The sequence below is a fragment of the Nanorana parkeri genome, unplaced genomic scaffold (assembly GCF_000935625.1).
Source record: "Nanorana parkeri isolate BGI_ZX_2015 unplaced genomic scaffold, ASM93562v1 scaffold377, whole genome shotgun sequence".
NCBI lineage: Eukaryota > Metazoa > Chordata > Amphibia > Anura > Dicroglossidae > Nanorana > Nanorana parkeri.
Genome location: NW_017306645.1, coordinates 839,097 through 857,424, shown reverse-complemented (window position 1 = coordinate 857,424; position 18,328 = coordinate 839,097). Strand labels below are relative to the sequence as shown.

At 40.3% G+C, this 18,328-nt stretch overlaps 1 protein-coding gene across 1 annotated transcript in view; it reads left to right on the top strand.

Annotated features, from left to right (window-relative positions):
• SLC12A5 (solute carrier family 12 member 5) overlaps positions 1-17,782 on the top strand; it is an 87,164-nt gene extending 69,382 nt beyond the window's left edge. Inside the window, exons 18-26 of the mRNA XM_018559043.1 lie at positions 242-437; positions 522-691; positions 2,885-3,016; positions 6,559-6,666; positions 8,936-9,058; positions 9,176-9,360; positions 13,305-13,319; positions 13,455-13,588; positions 16,610-17,782. Coding sequence (XP_018414545.1) covers positions 242-437; positions 522-691; positions 2,885-3,016; positions 6,559-6,666; positions 8,936-9,058; positions 9,176-9,360; positions 13,305-13,319; positions 13,455-13,588; positions 16,610-16,701 — 1,155 coding nt within the window. The 3' untranslated portion in view covers positions 16,702-17,782. The remainder of the gene's footprint in view (positions 1-241; positions 438-521; positions 692-2,884; positions 3,017-6,558; positions 6,667-8,935; positions 9,059-9,175; positions 9,361-13,304; positions 13,320-13,454; positions 13,589-16,609) is intronic.
• The last annotated feature ends 546 nt before the right edge of the window (positions 17,783-18,328 follow it).

Below are 18,328 nucleotides of genomic sequence, written 5' to 3'. Positions count from 1 at the left end.
CCCCCCCCCCCCCTTCCCATGTCCCTGTTGGGGGGATTTTCCCTCACTTCCTGTTATATCTAACACGCTGAATAGGAAGTGGGTGGATTTTCCATCACTTTGTGATTTATCTGACACTGGTCAAATAGACACAAAGTATGGAGAATTTGCCAAATTGGGGAAAGACATCAATGGAAAGTGGACGAAAATTTGTCTGGAGTTGGGTTTCAAGGCATTGTTCTTATCTTCCATTTCAAACCAGTCAATCCGGCGTCTTATGGAAGCTGAGAAGGTAAAGGGATTTTGCCAAGTGGTCACTTCTTCAAACATTCGGGATGGGATTTCCCATCTGATTCAGTCCAGTGGACTTGGAGGACTGCAGCATAACACTGTCCTTGTTGGATGGCCACGGAATTGGAGGCAGAAGGAAGACCACCAGACCTGGAGAAACTTCATTGGTATAAAATGTTATCTTTTATGTGTTACGATTTGTGTCCTTAAATTTGGAATTGTAGCCAATGTCTCCTTTTCATTCATTACAGAGCTTGTAAGGGAAACAACTGCAGCTCGCCTGGCTCTGATCGTTACCAAAAATGTTAGCATGTTTCCTGGAAATCAAGAGAGATTTTCTGAAGGCAATATTGATGTTTGGTGGGTTGTCCATGATGGTGGCATGCTGATGCTGTTGCCATTCCTCTTAGGTCACCATAAGGTAATTATTGGTGAATGCATGTAATAGTGGCCATCATAATAATAACAATTAATATGTATTGTTGTAAAAGACAAGTTACATTATTCACGCTTATCTTTTCCAACGAACACTCTATAGCTCTCTAATTATCACATCACATGTATTCTAATAAATTGAAAATAAATAAGGGGAATGCAGTAAACCAAATATTTTAAAACAACTAATGTTCTGGAAACATGTAATAGTTAGATTCACACAAAAGAGATCTGGTAATTAGCTAAATTCACATTTTAATTTTAGAAGTTTAAACTTAATAGTAATATCAACATACTGTATCTCTTGATAAACCTTGAACCATCTCTTACTTCTATTGCCGATTGAAAGGGAAGGAATGGCAATTATTTCTCTACTAGCAACAATTTGTCTTACAGTAGGCTGCCTGTAATGAAGTGGTTGTAATAAATGCCTGTTGCCTTCTATAAACACTTTCAAAATCCAGCTCAGCCCTGGCATGTCAGTGGTGGCCATGTCTAAACAAGACACGGCCACCACTGGCCACTGGGACCACATTATTCCCCATATGGTCACCATTGTTAATAATCTGTTCTCCGTCTGAATTACTTGGTTTCCCCCATCAGACAGGTAAGAGCAATCTGCATGTACGTCGGAAGTAAAAGGTCAAAGAAACTCCACTGCATCACTTTCAATGGGTATTGATCTAGCAAGCTTGTGTGCACTGTAGCATGGCACAGGCAACTGAACATGCAGTAAAGTGGACTAAGAAGGGGCAACAAGGGTTATGACAATGAAGGGGAAAAGGGGTAAGGTTAAAGAAAACAATAGGGAAGAGAAGAGACAGATTTAACTATACACATCTGTCAGCTGCTTAAAAGTGCCAGAAATCTAGTGTCCTTGTAACTTCATATGCACTAAGCTGAAATTTTATCAACCTTCCTAGCTATCTTCTGTGAACTAAAAACATCTTCCCTCTATGTATGGAGATAAGGAGAGGTGTTTATAGTTTAAATCAGGATCTTAGGTTGTCACCCTAGAATTGAAAGTCCACTACAGGCAGAATTACCAGAGGAAAATAAAGAAAAAAGCCTGCCTATATATATATATATATATAATCACACATATACACACTATTAGGGATGCACTGATACTTTTCAGATACCAGTGCCAATGCTTTGACATTTTCATTTATATATATATGTTAGAGATGCAGTTTTTTCGTTATCGAGTACCGATATTTTTTTTTGGTACTCGCCGATACTGAATACCGATACCGGAAGTACCATTACGGAAGCCAGGTGACGAAGAAATAGGGAGCCAGCTTTCTGGCAAATCAGGAAGCCATGGGGGCGGGTCATTACATGGCACCCAGCTTCCTGATGGGCCGGGAAGCCGGATCCATGCTCCTTGTCACCAAGTGAAGCAAGGCTTTCTGGCCAATGAGGAAGCCGGGGGGGCGGGTAATGACTCACCGTCCGCGGCTTCCTCAATGGCCATCTTCCCAACCAATCAGGAAGCCGGGTAGTGAGCTTCCTGATTGGCCGACTCCATGTGCCCTCGTCACCAGGTGACGAGTGAGCATGGAGCCGGGTTCTCGGCCAATCAGGAAGCTGGGCGGCGTGTAATGACTCGCTGCCCGGCTTCCTGATACCAGAAGTTCACGTATCTGGATAGGCATTGGAGCTTTTGGGTATATCAATAATATTATTTTTGGGTGTAGATAAGCTTTGATAAAACTTCCACCCACAAAGATGGCCTTTGTAAGTTATATCTAAAGAGAGAAACTCTTTTGAAAGGCCAGCCAGCTATTCTTTAGAATGATATGTAAAAGTACAAAACAAGATAGTGACAGATATTACAAAAGAAGAAATCCACTATGCCTTGATCCTTTTAAAGAAAATGGGACAGCATTAGTTACATCTCACACATGTACAGAGGCTGCATGTTCGGTGGTCATTATCTCATTTCCTGTGATATAAATAATTGCTGCCACTTTCTTAATGACAACTGTGAGTTTGCTGAGAAAAATCAGTTATTATTCCATTTCATTATGCTCTTTAATTTCTCTTACAATTACTGGAGTGCAATTTAATGTAAACGTAATCCAACCATTATACTTAACACAATAACCCAGAGCTACCAATGAAAAGACTATAATTTTGCTTCAAGTGAACTATTATATGTGCCTTCTTTACAAAGGTGTGGAAGAGATGCACCATGAGGATCTTCACCGTGGCTCAAATGGATGATAATAGTATCCAGATGAAGAAAGATCTGACCACCTTCTTGTATCATCTGAGAATTAATGCAGAAGTGGAAGTGGTGGAATTGGTGATTCTTACTGTCTTCTTGTGCTCAGATCTAACATAGACCTGATGTCAATAGCTGGTTATGTTTATTTAGATTTGTATGTTATACCTGATATTCCTGTGTTCCTCATTAGACCAATAAAGCTGGACTCTAGGCAAACAGATAAATATATATAGGAGAGAGGCTTTACCCGTCAAAGGGTTTGTATTTCTGTCCATCCTATAGCGGTCCATCCTATAGTCTGTTCACATAGCGGCAGCCTCCACCACCCCCTAAAAAGTGATCTGGATGGATTTTCGGAGGGCGGTGTAGCAATTGTTGCTCGGTGTTAAGAAGGCGATACTGCTGCCTCCTGAATACCTTTTTTTAAAATCCCAGTAAGGATTTCCTATTTTAATACAGATTCATTGCAATAGTCACATTTGACAAGCAGCACAGCCTGTCAAATACGACATACTGTATATTTGTTGCCATGTCACGAAAAAAAGCATTGCGGCTGCCGCAAGATATACAGCACTGTTCGGCAGCAGTGCTGGCACTGCAACAGGCAACTGGGGGGCAGTAAAACCGCAGACAACCGCCTGAAATTACCACCCCCTTGCCGTCTGTGTGAACATGGCCTTAGCAATACAGTGGCAACATATTTCCATCCCCAGTTTGCTGAATGGACAGAAAAAACAGAAGCATACTGATGACGTTACCCCTCTGCTCTCTCCTATCCTATCAGCATGTTCCGTGTCTATTGAGATTTGCATGCAGCACATTGTCCTGCTCTCCTTTGTCTCAGACTGCTGCTGTATATGGGATTGTAAGAGGTTAATATTAGGTCACATTCAGGTGCCTAAAATAGCTGCTTTTAAAAAAAGTACATTTAATGATTTGTTGATGATTACTGAACTGCATCAATGTGTCCTTTATATGTGCCTGAGTTCAGCTTTAAGCAGAATAAGATTGAAGGGCCCATTGACATCTATGATGCTTCCTACAGTTGAATTAAAGGATGTATTTTAGGAAATTTAATAATGGCAGTTTACTGTCCTGGCATGGTGAAAAATAAGAGCCCTCACTATTTTTGTATTTATAATACATTTCGTTCCCATAACATGCAAAACCACATTCATATTTTATTGCATGGCACTGTTATGTCTTCTCTTTTTTTAAAGAAGCACTCCGGGCAAATAAAATCTTAATCCTTGCAGTGCAAGGGTTAAGTGCTCATTTTGTCTATGGAGCTAAAATAACAGAGATATACCCACCCGAATCGCGATCCTGGCTGGCTCCTAGACCAATCATCTCTTCTGCTTTGCTCCATCTATGGAATGCCCCTTGGTGTCCTCATGTGCTGTACACTGTATAGGACATGATGACTTACAGGACCTCAGGCCGCTGGGGCAGAGGGGGAGCAAACCTGAAGGGACCGGTCTAAAGCTGGCCATACACCTTACAACCAACACACGACTTTCGTTGTGCAATGGTTGTAAGGTAATTCAAGTCTCGTAAGATCTGCACATCTTGGACAGGCAGATCGTACTTGCGATCATCGCAAGCCCACCCCGCTGAGGGGAGGGCTTTCGATGATTCCAATGCTGAGCGAGCAGTGTGCGCTTGCGCACACTGGCCCGTTCGGCATTTGTCTTCCGAGCACGCCACTAACCCGCCGAAAATCGTACGATTTTTGGCAGGTCTTCCAGCGTGTTCGGAAGACAAAAGACGTGCGAATGTACAGTAGAAAAGGTCTCACGCCTTCCATACACCTGCCGATTATCATACGATCGCGGGATCACCCGCGATTATCGTGCGATAATCGGCAGGTGTATGGGCACCTTAACAATCAGTCGGGATTGCTGTTATTTTAGCCCCACAGACAATACGACCGCTTCTGTGGGGTAGTCCTACTGCAAGGGTTAAGATTTTATTTAGTAATTCAAGAATCACTGCGCTAGGTGTGAAAACTAAATAACTAAATAATTAGTTCGACCAGCCGCAACTGTGTGTGTGGGTGAACTTATTATATCGCAAGTGAGTTGCGCTCGGTCTCGACAAATAAATAAAATAAAATATGTGCACTCTATAGGACGTGAAGAAGCTACTAAGTTCAGATTCTACTGTGAAAAAATTATAAATCTCGGTAGTCACTACCTCGGAAATAATTGTGCACTACAACAATCAGGTGTGTTGGGGTTTAATAAGGAGTTGCGCTAATATTGCGCAACATAAACATTTTCAACTACCACTATTTTATTCTATAGGGTCTTGGCATTCAGAAAATATATAATGTTGGGGGGTTTTACGTCATTTTCAGGCCTAAAATGTGGAATATAACATGGGTGCAAAAAATGAAAAAAGGGCCTCAGTCATGAAGGGGTTAAGAAAACGTCGCTATGCGGATTTGCAGCTGACTCCATCTAGGGGCCATAATTTGTGTTATGGCCCCTAGATGGAGCCGAGGAACATAGAAAATTATTGTGCCCATCGACTCCATCTAGTGGCCATCATATGCTGTGATTCTAAAATGTAGACGTTCGCAGAGCTGTTTTTTTTGTAACGCCAGCGATCAGTCAGAAGGTGGTGGAAGAGCCCAGAGAAAGGCCTTGAGTGACATTTCATGGCAGTTTTATTACAGAAAATAACATTAGTGTAACATAACAGAAAACATGAGGCTTCTATAAAGCCTCCATACCTGACCTGTTGCTGGATCATTATATAGAATGTATTTCCTGTAGAAATCATAGTTCTGCCCCCTAGTCTATGAGGAATGTTCTTGTTTCAGAGCTAGGTAGACAGGGCCCAGCTCATTTCGATAGTGTTAAAAACTCTGCCATTGATTTGTTTACTTTTGTGTGTGCCCAATGAAAGGATTTCTTCTCACTTCCTGTATTCCAGTCACTGGGACAGGAAGTGAAGGGAAAGCTCCTTAAGTGATTGCACTTATCCCATCACACTCCTAACCGTAGAATCCCAATATAATCCGTGGTGGGTGCTGCAGTGACAAGCCATTGGCGCCGCGTTGGTGAACACATAATAAAAAGAGTTCAAGACACTAGCACTCCAATTGTGATACCAATTCACGCACATTCACATTATCACAAAGTAAACAATGTTATGGGGCTGCATAGGATCCCTTCATCGGGCAAGCCATGTGATGAAGAAAATGAGACACAAATGGCAATAAAACAACTCTTTTGGTAGAGTGGCGAACATTTAGAGAAGGGGTAGAAACTCCGGCTGTTGTAAGACTACAAGTCCCATGAGGCATTGCAAGGCTCCAAAAGGCACAGGCATGGCTCGCAGAGGCAGATGCATGATGGAGTGCTGAGAATCACACCAATGTTTTTATTAATAGGATCTCCATAACCTCCTGTCCTGGTCACACCTGTATTTTCCAGGGTTTGTAGGACAGGAAATTAGGGTAAATCTCCCTAACAGAGCCAGACAGAAATAAAAACCTGATAGTGTTTACACAGACATGTATTTTCTATAATGTATAAATGACTGAAGTTCAGAACATATCAATCACGGTTGTAGACTCCATGTAACATGCATGTATTTATGCTTTTTTTTAGCATGACAGCGATATTTCTGCATACACTTATGAGAAGACTCTTGTGATGGAACAAAGATCGCAAATCTTGAAGCAAATGCACCTTACCAAAACAGAACGGGAGAGAGAGGTAACGTGTTACCTTTAGAATGAATTGGGTAGTCATTAATACAAACATAACATTTTCGAGTAAAGAGAAAGCCACGACAGTCTCTGATTTAGAAAACCCATTTAAGTTTACTAAGACTGGAGCAGATATAATCTTGAGTTGCTGTCCATGGCAACCAATCAGCTTGGAGCGTCTATTTTCAAAGCTTAACTGAACAAACTGATGGGAGAAGCTGATTGGTTACCGTTCACGGCTGTTACAGACTCTGTCTGCTCCGGCTTAAGTGAACTCCCCCTACTGTGTTTTTAAAGCAGGCAATGTTTAGGCATTATCCTAACCACAGAAAGTTGCCTGAGCTGCCAGAGGAACTTTACTGGTCTTGGGGAAGAAAGATCTATTGCTGGGGGTGACCTTATTAATGCATCGTTTTCTGGTTGTTCAGCATCATAAAAATCCAGTGTCCACCATGGAAGGAATCCCCACCCAGCAGCCGTCTACCTATTACGCGTTTCACCCTTACGGGCTAAGATACATAGTTGTTACAGTTGAATAAGGACACAGGTTCATTGAGTTCAACCTTTGTGTGTGTATGTGTGTTTGAGTTACTAAGATTACCAGTACCTCTGTATGTCTTGCACGTTGAGAAAAGTATCTAGACGGGTCTTGAATGCTTCCATACTCTCAGCTGAAACTACTGTCTGGGGAAGAAGAGATAACAACATGTGTACATCATAGCAACAGTGAGGATCAATTTGGTAACATGCTAATAAACTAAGACACTCCAACAGCTGGTATACAATCGCTTGTCTATACGGAGTGACCACATGTAATATCAGTTCAATAATCAAAAGAAACCCATCGCACACCTGACCGGATAATACCCTCAAGTATTGGGTGGGTGCCAAGCGACCAAGGATGCCTCCGCAAATCAGTATAAATATGAAGAAGTCACTCGCACTCCAGCTCAAGTTCAGTCGATATTTTATTGACCTCTGCGGTGTCACAACATGGCAACGTTTCAGAACCCGTTTGGTCCCTTCATCAGGCAGACAAAGAGGTAAATAAAATATTGACTGAACTTGAGCTGGAGTGCGAGTGACTTCTTCATATTTACACATGTAATATCAGTACACACGTCATGATGCCAAAAACATGTCCTAAAAAACAATGGATAGGAAAGATAGGTGAAGGAGAGAATGGGCGAGGGGAAGGTCTTGGGACATTCCTTGGAGCTTTTGATGGAAGGAAGTCAGGAGGGCACCGGCAGACAGAGCCACCCACTGAGCGAATTTAGGCCGGTTCATCAAGAACTCACTGAAATTTTCTCTATATACTTTCCTATGTTACTTCAAATATGATGGGAGATACTCTTAGAAGTGCTGCCCACTTTATGTTTTTTAGATGCTAATCTTTGTCTGTGATCAGATTGGGACTGGCAGCTGCAGAGTTATCATGTTTAATATCAAAGACATTCCAAGCCAGTGAAGATCGCTTCTTGCGGACTGTATGGGTTTTAAGTTTGAATGTAATTCCTTTTGCTAAAGGAAATGGGATTCAAGCAGCTGCATATTTGAGATCCCAATACATATATCTTCATAATATTTTTTGAAGTAGGACCTTATCAGATTAAAAACTGCCTTGGTTTATGAAAAACCAGCTTTGTGTATATCAACAAACTTTGCCAAGTGTGATGGAGGCATATCATTCTGGGTCTTGTGTTTTCTACTGCTGGAATGAATACCCCGAGCAACATCCTATGCTACCTCCACATGTCATTTTTTTGTGTTTATTTATTGCTATTATATGGGGGAATAACAATCCCCCTATATAATAGCAAAGGCACACTGACAGGTCCTCTTTATGGAGACATTAGGGGTCTCTAGGACGCGAACGAGCACATATAGGCGATCGGCGGGCTATGGACCAGAGAAAGAAAATCTGGCCGACTCTATAATATTCCGATTCTCTCCTCCTCTAGTTGCTGCATATCATTTTATGTAGGAAGGTGATAGGTGAAGGATCTGGACCAGCATAGACACTAATGAGACACTCTCAGAGGAGGGAAGGGCTATGACGTGGCATAAGGGAGGAGGAATTGTGGCTGTGCTAGTGGTCTAACTCCCTAGCAAGTTTAAAGGCACAGTGCAAGTGAACTGTTTACGGAAAGGCAAAAAAAAAAAACTACAAGTAAGCATTTAAAATACTTATTTTTTCTGTGCTTTTACCTGTAATTTTTAAGTTAATGCCAAGGTCTCTTTAAGGAAGGTGTCTTCCAATGCTTCTTATACAGATCCAGAGCATTACTGATGAATCCCGCGGATCAATCAGGCGGAAGAACCCAACAAACTCCAGGTTACATTTAAGTGTCCCGGAGGAGCAAGTGGGAGATTGTGAGGAAAAGGAAGAGGAAGAGGTAATGCTAGTCTCTTTATATATTATCCTCTACATCCTTGACGCCTCTAAGGCCCGTTAAAGTCCTTATCTTCATACCTTTCATGTTTTACTAACGCAAAGTCTTTGTGTTCTTCAGGTACAATTAATAGATGATAAAAATGCAACAGGTTCAACCCCGCAGTCTCCTCCAGAGGAACCAGACACCACTCAAGAGAAAGTACATCTAACCTGGACAAAGGAGAAATTCACAGCCGACAAGAACAAAAGTAAAAGTCCTAGCAGCACTCCGGAAGGGATCAGAGATTTTTTCAACATGAAACCGTAAGTACAACTATAATTCAGGCTGCCTGCAGCTTGAAGAGGATACGTTTTAGATTAAAAAGGAAAATATGGCAGATTTTAGGTAAACCCTTGAGGATTCAACAAGTTCAATTCCATTGTGAAATTAGCTAAGTTGTCTTTGCTGAACATTTCTAACACATATGATCACCATATCAGACATAGTGGTGCATGGCCTTGTAGACAAACAAAGCCAACCTTAAGACTCACCTTAACCCTTTGTTTTCTAACAAAGCCATGTGATCACTATCTTAGTGCTGACATGGTAATCACATGACCATGGTCCAAATAACCCTCAGAAGCAATTTGAAGCCCACTTCAACTCTCGTACCTGTATACACCGTATGGGTCAGGCAGTTTTTTGCATTAAAGTTGCTTGAATCTTTCAATAAAAAGATTAGCAGTTTTTTGCATTTCCTCTATAGGCCTGTTTATTTGGCGTTTTCTTTTTTTTGCTATGTTTTCTTTTGACGATATTGTTTTGCAAAAGTTATTTTATTCTATTAAATCTATAGACAAAAAGTCAGGAAAATAAAAGAAAATCTGTTCTATACTTTGTCCCATTACAAATTCACCCTAAAATTTTGTTTCTGGTACAAAACTTGGTAAAGTTATTTGCAAAATAAAAAAACAGTTTTTTGTTTGTTTGTATTTTAATTTTCTTGTTATGTGACACTGAAAAGAGTAATACAATGAATTGAATGTGGAAAAAAAATTAATGGTATGCAAAAATATGCCCTAAAATGATTTCTCTCACTGCGACGTTCGCGGCGATATGTAACATGTGTAGCGCAATTGTAATTTTAAAGGTTGACATATTTAGTGTCTATTTACTCGACGTGACCCCGTCTTTTATATTATACCAAAAAATTGGGGTGAAAATAAATGTTTCATAACATTTTATAGGGAAACATGTTTTTTTTACAAAATTTAGGGTACTTTTTTTGTTATATAGTAAAAAATAAAAACCCCAGTGGTGATTAAATACCACCAAAAGAAAGCTCTATCTGTCCCCAAAAAATGGTATAAAATTAATTTCAGTACAGCGTTGCATGACGGAATAAACGTCAGCCAAAGTACCGCAGCGCTGAACACTGAAAAATGGCCTGGCCAGGAAGGGGGTGAAACACCGCGGTCTTCAAGTGGTTAAAAAAAAATCAGCCAAAAAATAATAGTTATGGTAAAAAGGAGGAAGAAAGTTATTGGGGCTGATTAGGGTTAACTAAGTACAAACTTGTAAACTTTCTTCAAGTGATGTCATTGTGTTTACTAGTTTATTCATATGTAGATCAAAGGCTATACCTTTGATCTACATATGAATGAAATAATAAATACAATGAAACAACACAGTGGGGGGAATTTATCAAAACTGGAGCAGATTTGCATGCAGCCAATCAGCTTCTCTCTCTCATTTTGAAATCATACTTAAGCAAACTGGAGAGGGATGCTGATTGGTTGCCATGGGCAAATGCTCCAGATTCTGTTTGCTCCAGTCTTGATAAATCCCCCTCATTGTATTTACTACAATGAAACAGATTGGGGGTATTTATCAGAACTGGAGCAGACAAAATCTAGAGCAGTTGCCCACGGCAACCAATCAGTTTGTTCAGTTAAGATTTGAAAATGAAAGAGAGAAGCTGATTGGTTGCCATGCACAGGTGCTCCAGATTATGTCTGCTCCAGTTTTGATAAATTGAAAACAACAAACAATGAAACAACAAACAATACACGGTTTTACTTAACCCCTTCGTGACGGGAGACGTACACTGTACGTCCAGCCACAAAGGGACCAAATGACTCGTCACGTACACTGTACGTGTGTGTAAAAAAAAAAAAAATGTGTAAAAAATAAAATAAAATAAAATAAAATAATGGACAAATAAATGAATGTATTTATTGCATTTTTTAGCGGTGCTGGTTTTGTAAAAAAAATACTACAAATCAAAACGTTTTGTTCCTCTTTTTTTATATTTTATTTGTCCTAAGTGAGGCGTTAGACACACATGTGATATAAATATGTAGCCCTATCTGTCCTCTAAAAAACAATATATAATATGTGTGGGTGCACTTTGTAAGAAAGTATATTACTGACGTGGAAGAATCACACAGCAAAAATGTCAAAAGTGTGTCAGTCATTTACGAACAGAAACTAAAAACAAGCTCAGTCATGAAGGGGTTAAAGAAGAACTATGAGGTGAGCGAAAATCACTCATCCTCATAGTTCGAGTCGACATGTGACAATGAAACTGTCACATGTCGGCTCAATAGATCGGGAAGTGAGCGAACACATAGCGTCGCTCGCTCATCTCCCTGCAGTGAGAGGTGACTGTCAGTCACCGCTTCCCGCAGAGATTGCCCCCTCCCCAATCCGATCCGCCAGCGCTGGCTGGAGGAACGGACAGGGGAGGGGGCGGGTACAGCTGGCTCTGCCTCTAGACAGGCAGAGCCAGCTGTCACTCACACAGCTGGGTGGATCTCGACAGCATTGTCGTGATCCATCCAGGCTGCGGCGGTCTCAGTATACTGCGAGCTGTATGTCGCAATATACTGAACTTTGGGTCACGGGAGGACGCTAATATATGTCCTCCCGTGACCCTTAGGAGAACTATGGGGAAAAACACTTACTCCATAGTTCTCTTTTAATGACACTTACAGACTATCTGCAAGAGTCCTTTTACACAGGAGCAGCTGACTGACAAATTCTAATTGCTAGAAATATCGGCAGGGGAAGCAGCGGCAGCGGGGGAGAGGAGCTGGACATAAGAAATTTGTCCTGAAAACTTTTTGAAATTTTATAGGACACATTTCTTACATTCAAAATCCTCAAGTGGTTAGAAAACACAAAAGACAATGTAAATGTTGCCTGTCCTATGGACGCTTAAGCATTTTGCTAAAATAGTGACTAGAAATTCCCTAATACTCAAATTCCACTTATTCCTACTGAACACAAACAGAATGGAATTTATCAAAACTAGAGAAAATCTGGAGCAGCTGTGCATGACAACCAATCAGCTTCTCTCTTTAATTTTCAAATCTTAACTGAACAAACTGAGCAGAGATGCTGATTGGTTGCCATGCACAACTGCTAGAGGTTTTGTCCTCTCCAGTTTTGATAGATCCCCCTACAGTATATTAAACTATTAAATATAATATTAACATTTTTATGTGACTTTTACCTGGTTACATCTTGATGTTTTTGTCACGGTAATAAACAAAGAAAAGTGTAGATTACCACTAGCAGGAACTTTGTATTCCTCTACAGTCACTCATACATAGCTGCTAAACAATTGTTGAGATAAGATACAGGCGTATTGAGGGTCCCTAGGTGACATTAGGGGTCTTGAAGACCCCTAATGTCTCCATCAAGAGGACCTGTCATTGTATATTTGCTATCACATAGGGGGTTTGTTAGCCATAAAGTTAAGTGTAAAGAAAAAAAAAACGTTAAACAAAATAAGTCACCTACAACAAAAAATGAAAAAACACCAAAAAAATGTTTTAAGTCCCCAGCCCGCAAACACATATAAACGTAAATACACATTGGGTGCGCCTACCTGCAAAAACAAGGATCACGCCACACATGTTACATATCACCAAGGATGTCAGAGTGCGAGCAATAATTTTAGGGCCATCAATCACTGATAACACCAAACTGTTATCAGTGAAAAAATTGTATAAAAATCATTTTAGTACAGCGTTGCATGGTGGAATACATGATGTATAATATTGCACAGATATACTAAATACGGTTTGTTATAAAATGTGCCCTGACATAGTTTACTCTTACCCAGTTCACTGGCATGCTGATATAGTATACATTCCCTGAAGAAACATTGGGCACATAGACAGTAATTGCCAAGTATATTGATCAAACATTTTTTTTGTGGCTAACGGTTGTTTTTTTTTTCCTTTTTGTGCAAACAAAGTGAGTGGGAGAACTTGTAAGTTTTTTTCTCCTAAAATTTCAGTTATAAATCCTTATTCAAAGTTATATTAGAGGGCATATTAATGTTTTTATATGAGACATTTGTTTTGGTACACTTACATCACGTGCTCTTTTTTTTCTCTTTGTACAGGAATCAATCAAATGTCCGCAGGATGCACACAGCGGTTAAACTGAATGAAGTCATAGTCAAAAAATCTCATGATTCAAAACTTGTTCTTCTCAATATGCCAGGTCCACCTCGCAATAGGAAAGGAGATGAAAACTGTATCCTTTTTAAAAAAAAATCTTTTTAAGCTTTATGTGTTAGAAAAGTTATCAGTTTCTTGGTGCACATTAAACATCCAAAACAAATCCAGCACATAGCCTCCGGCATTATGCAGTGCCACTACATACTCCTTCACAGCAGCCTCCCAAAGAACCTCTGAAGCCCCTTAATTTACTGTGCCAATACTGAACATAAGCGTCATAGCTCAGACACACCAAGCCAACTACCACCCACACTGCAGTGCCTTTGTTAAGATTCCACAAGCTTTGAGTATTGAACTGTGATGGGTTTATTTGCGCTCCATACAGGAAGTCGGTGTATTGATTTAAAAAAATGTGGGTGGCTCCTTATGATGCTCAGGCACATGTTATGTTTGATTCACATTCTTTCCCTTAGCATAGGTGTACTTTAAAGTAGACATGTGCGATTCGTTTCGATCCGAATCGAAATTCGGACGAATTTTCAGAAATTCGGACATTCGGATGTATCCGAATTCCGAATTACAGACATAACGAATGCAAACGAATCCGAATTTCCATTTCCGAAATTCGGTAGCGGTAGTTCGAACGTTCGTTTCGTATTCTGTTCTTATTCGTTTCTTATTCGTTTCGTTCGTTGGAGCAAAGTGACATTAGAGAAGGAGAAAAATATTTTTTCCCCCTCAAATGTCACTTTGCTGCAAACGAACGAACTAAACGAATAAGAACAGAAAACAAAACGAACGTTCGAACTACCGCTACCGAATTTCGTCCGAATCCGAATTGACTTTCACACCCGAATCCCGAAAAACGAAATAACACAAATCCGAATTTAAAACAAAACTAAACTAAATGAATTTTTTGGCAGTGCACATGTCTACTTTAAAGGTAAAAGTGCACAACTGACTGGTTACAGTAGCTTCTTAAAAATAATGTATACTTGCTTAAAAGAACAAGGTAAACACATGACAGAGAATAGAGTCAATGTGCAGAAGAAATATTAGGACAAGGAGCAAAGATGTATACAAATGTACTGATATAAGTAAGGTATGAAGGGGTTGGCAAGGTACCAACATTTCTTTCCATATAGTAATGATTACTTTAATATTGTGTACTCCGTGTCTCCAGAGTTTCATTGTGTGCTGATTTGGTTTGAAAGGTAGGATAATTTCATCACACAGAGGGGCCCTTCTAGCCGTTGCATTAAGTAGGGGATCCCTTGAGGTGTACTTTTGCCAGAATAGTGCTGTAAGTAGTGAAAAGAAGGAGGGAGGAAAAAAGAAGGGGGGCAGACAAAGAGAAGGGGGTAAAAAGTTTGGGGTATTAAGGAGAAGGGTCTTCCAGATCTTATTCTACTAGTGCATTCAAATAGGATGCATTTTATGTTCAGTGTTGACCAGAATTTTGCCATTAGTACCATGTGCTCCATGGTTTAGGTATCTTGTACCCAATATAGTTGTTGTAGCCATGCCCAAATGTGAGAAGTCTGTAGGTAGCCCTAGAACAGCATGGAGACATATTTTGGCCGGCTTGGAAACACCTTGAAATCCCCTTGTTAAAGTCTTAAATCAAGGGGAAATCTAAGTAGGCCACCTATTGCTGTAGCCATTGGTCATTTCAGTGTGTAGATTTGAAAATCAAAAATATAAAACAATGTTTAGTGTTTCCGAATCGAAATTCGGACGAATTTTCAGAAATTCGGACATTCGGATGTATCCGAATTCCGAATTACAGACATAACGAATGCAAACGAATCCGAATTTCCATTTCCGAAATTCGGTAGCGGTAGTTCGAACGTTCGTTTCGTATTCTGTTCTTATTCGTTTCTTATTCGTTTCGTTCGTTGGAGCAAAGTGACATTAGAGAAGGAGAAAAATATTTTTTCCCCCTCAAATGTCACTTTGCTGCAAACGAACGAACTAAACGAATAAGAACAGAAAACAAAACGAACGTTCGAACTACCGCTACCGAATTTCGTCCGAATCCGAATTGACTTTCACACCCGAATCCCGAAAAACGAAATAACACAAATCCGAATTTAAAACAAAACTAAACTAAATGAATTTTTTGGCAGTGCACATGTCTACTTTAAAGGTAAAAGTGCACAACTGACTGGTTACAGTAGCTTCTTAAAAATAATGTATACTTGCTTAAAAGAACAAGGTAAACACATGACAGAGAATAGAGTCAATGTGCAGAAGAAATATTAGGACAAGGAGCAAAGATGTATACAAATGTACTGATATAAGTAAGGTATGAAGGGGTTGGCAAGGTACCAACATTTCTTTCCATATAGTAATGATTACTTTAATATTGTGTACTCCGTGTCTCCAGAGTTTCATTGTGTGCTGATTTGGTTTGAAAGGTAGGATAATTTCATCACACAGAGGGGCCCTTCTAGCCGTTGCATTAAGTAGGGGATCCCTTGAGGTGTACTTTTGCCAGAATAGTGCTGTAAGTAGTGAAAAGAAGGAGGGAGGAAAAAAGAAGGGGGGCAGACAAAGAGAAGGGGGTAAAAAGTTTGGGGTATTAAGGAGAAGGGTCTTCCAGATCTTATTCTACTAGTGCATTCAAATAGGATGCATTTTATGTTCAGTGTTGACCAGAATTTTGCCATTAGTACCATGTGCTCCATGGTTTAGGTATCTTGTACCCAATATAGTTGTTGTAGCCATGCCCAAATGTGAGAAGTCTGTAGGTAGCCCTAGAACAGCATGGAGACATATTTTGGCCGGCTTGGAAACACCTTGAAATCCCCTTGTTAAAGTCTTAAATCAAGGGGAAATCTAAGTAGGCCACCTATTGCTGTAGCCATTGGTCATTTCAGTGTGTAGATTTGAAAATCAAAAATATAAAACAATGTTTAGTGTATTGTAGACTCTTAGTGTATTATTCACCACAATATTTGTTGTGTACTGCATTTGAAGAATGGTAAGAACGTCAGAAGACATTTCACTCTCTTGATGTTTGTCACCGGCAGTTTTTTTTTCTTTCAGCATTTTCGTTTGTGTTGTTATGCTCCTGAGTTGCTGTTTTGCGCAGATATGGAATTTTTAGAGGTCCTCACAGAACATTTGGACCGAGTTATGTTAGTTCGTGGTGGAGGACGAGAAGTCATTACCATTTATTCATGAAGACAAGAACCCAGATGAAGTTTTTGCTGCACTTAGCAGGAGCCTTCGAACCTCTCTCCAAATTCAAGAGGTGGTACAGAAACCAGGAGAGGTGGTAGGGAGGCATATGGTCAGTGCTCAGAAACTTCACTTGCTTCCACCATTCCCCTCTAATGCCCTCCTTACATGTGAACTGCAGCACCAGATCTTCCATTCCAGCACAAGTGCAACTGTTCCTCATACCTTTATCAGAGTGCCACTGATGAAGTTTATATATGAATCTTTACATGAAGTCTGTGTACCTTTCTTAAACTGAGCCGCACTGCTTAAGACGCTATCGATACTGGCCCTTTTGTGCATCCTGTGATCCACTGTTCCACCGATCTCTCCCTGACACAGACTTGGAGAACACATGGGTTGTACTGGCAGAAATCAGGAGATTCCCCCTCATCTTCACCATAGGGTGATAAAGACCAATCTCATTGATTAAAGCATTGGTGTGGCAAGATAAGGGAGAGAGGGGGGTATTCACCAGCATGCTTTATCGTTCCAAATGTTCCTCTCTCTATGCCCTTTTCTTGAACACCGCCATTTTCTCCTCGGCTTCAGCAATTCAATTTGTCGGAATTTGGGGAACAGCAGAGACAATGGTTACATGAAAAAAAAATGTATTCTCTTCATTCAGACTGCACGTTACCCTAAAAGAAGGGCAATTGGAGTGTTAAGGATTTGAAAGCAGCATTCAAAGCTGTGTAGAAGACCACTCAGCTGTGCAGGAAATCGAGAAAGGGCTGTCTTAACATATTGTCTGATGCCGAGGAGCATGTTGCAATAATAATAATCTGATGCAAAAAAAAAAAAAAAAAACAAGAAAAAGAAAAAAAAATTGTATCTGCCTTTTACTTTCAACCCTTTGCTTTATAGGCTTGCCTTGGATGAACTGTGCCAGAGGAATGGTGCACAGTGATAATACCAACATTCTAGACAAGCAAACTGAGCCAACAGTTTGTGTTATTCTAGATCAGTGGCAGGGACACCACTGCACCTTTCAGAGACTGTGAGCTAATCCCACTATTTCACCCTGCATGGCCTAGGATTTAAAAAAAAAAAAAAAAGCTGTTTCATTCATCTCATGCTACCCCAGTCATCATTATTTCAGATGTGATTTGGGCTTGCTTTTTGCCCTTTCCCTCTGCACATTCAAGTCCTTGTTTCCCCGTGACAGATCTGGCAAGAACATATTCACTAGCAGATTGGCTGATGTCCTGAATTGATCTGTGATTATGTCAGATGGAAATCAATTAAAATGATATAAGGCCGGTATTGTCCTTGCACTCTTGAAGCCTCACCTTTGCGTTAGCATTTGTCCATCTTGAAGGGTTATTCTTCTCTCGAGAAGCCGGTCTTCCAGAATTGGTCAAACTGCTGCCTTGTGTTTCAATTCCTAGAGCCCTCATTTTAAGTTTTGGTTTCCATATTGTGACACACAGTTCTTTTTTTCGGTGAGCCCCACTTTCTATTAGCGGGCGCCACACTCTTAAATGAGCACTCCAATGAAATGCAGTTGAGGTGTGAGAAATCATTTATAGTGCCATGTCAATAGAGCTGTGACTTTCAGCTATATGTGGCATTGTGTGTGTTCGACACC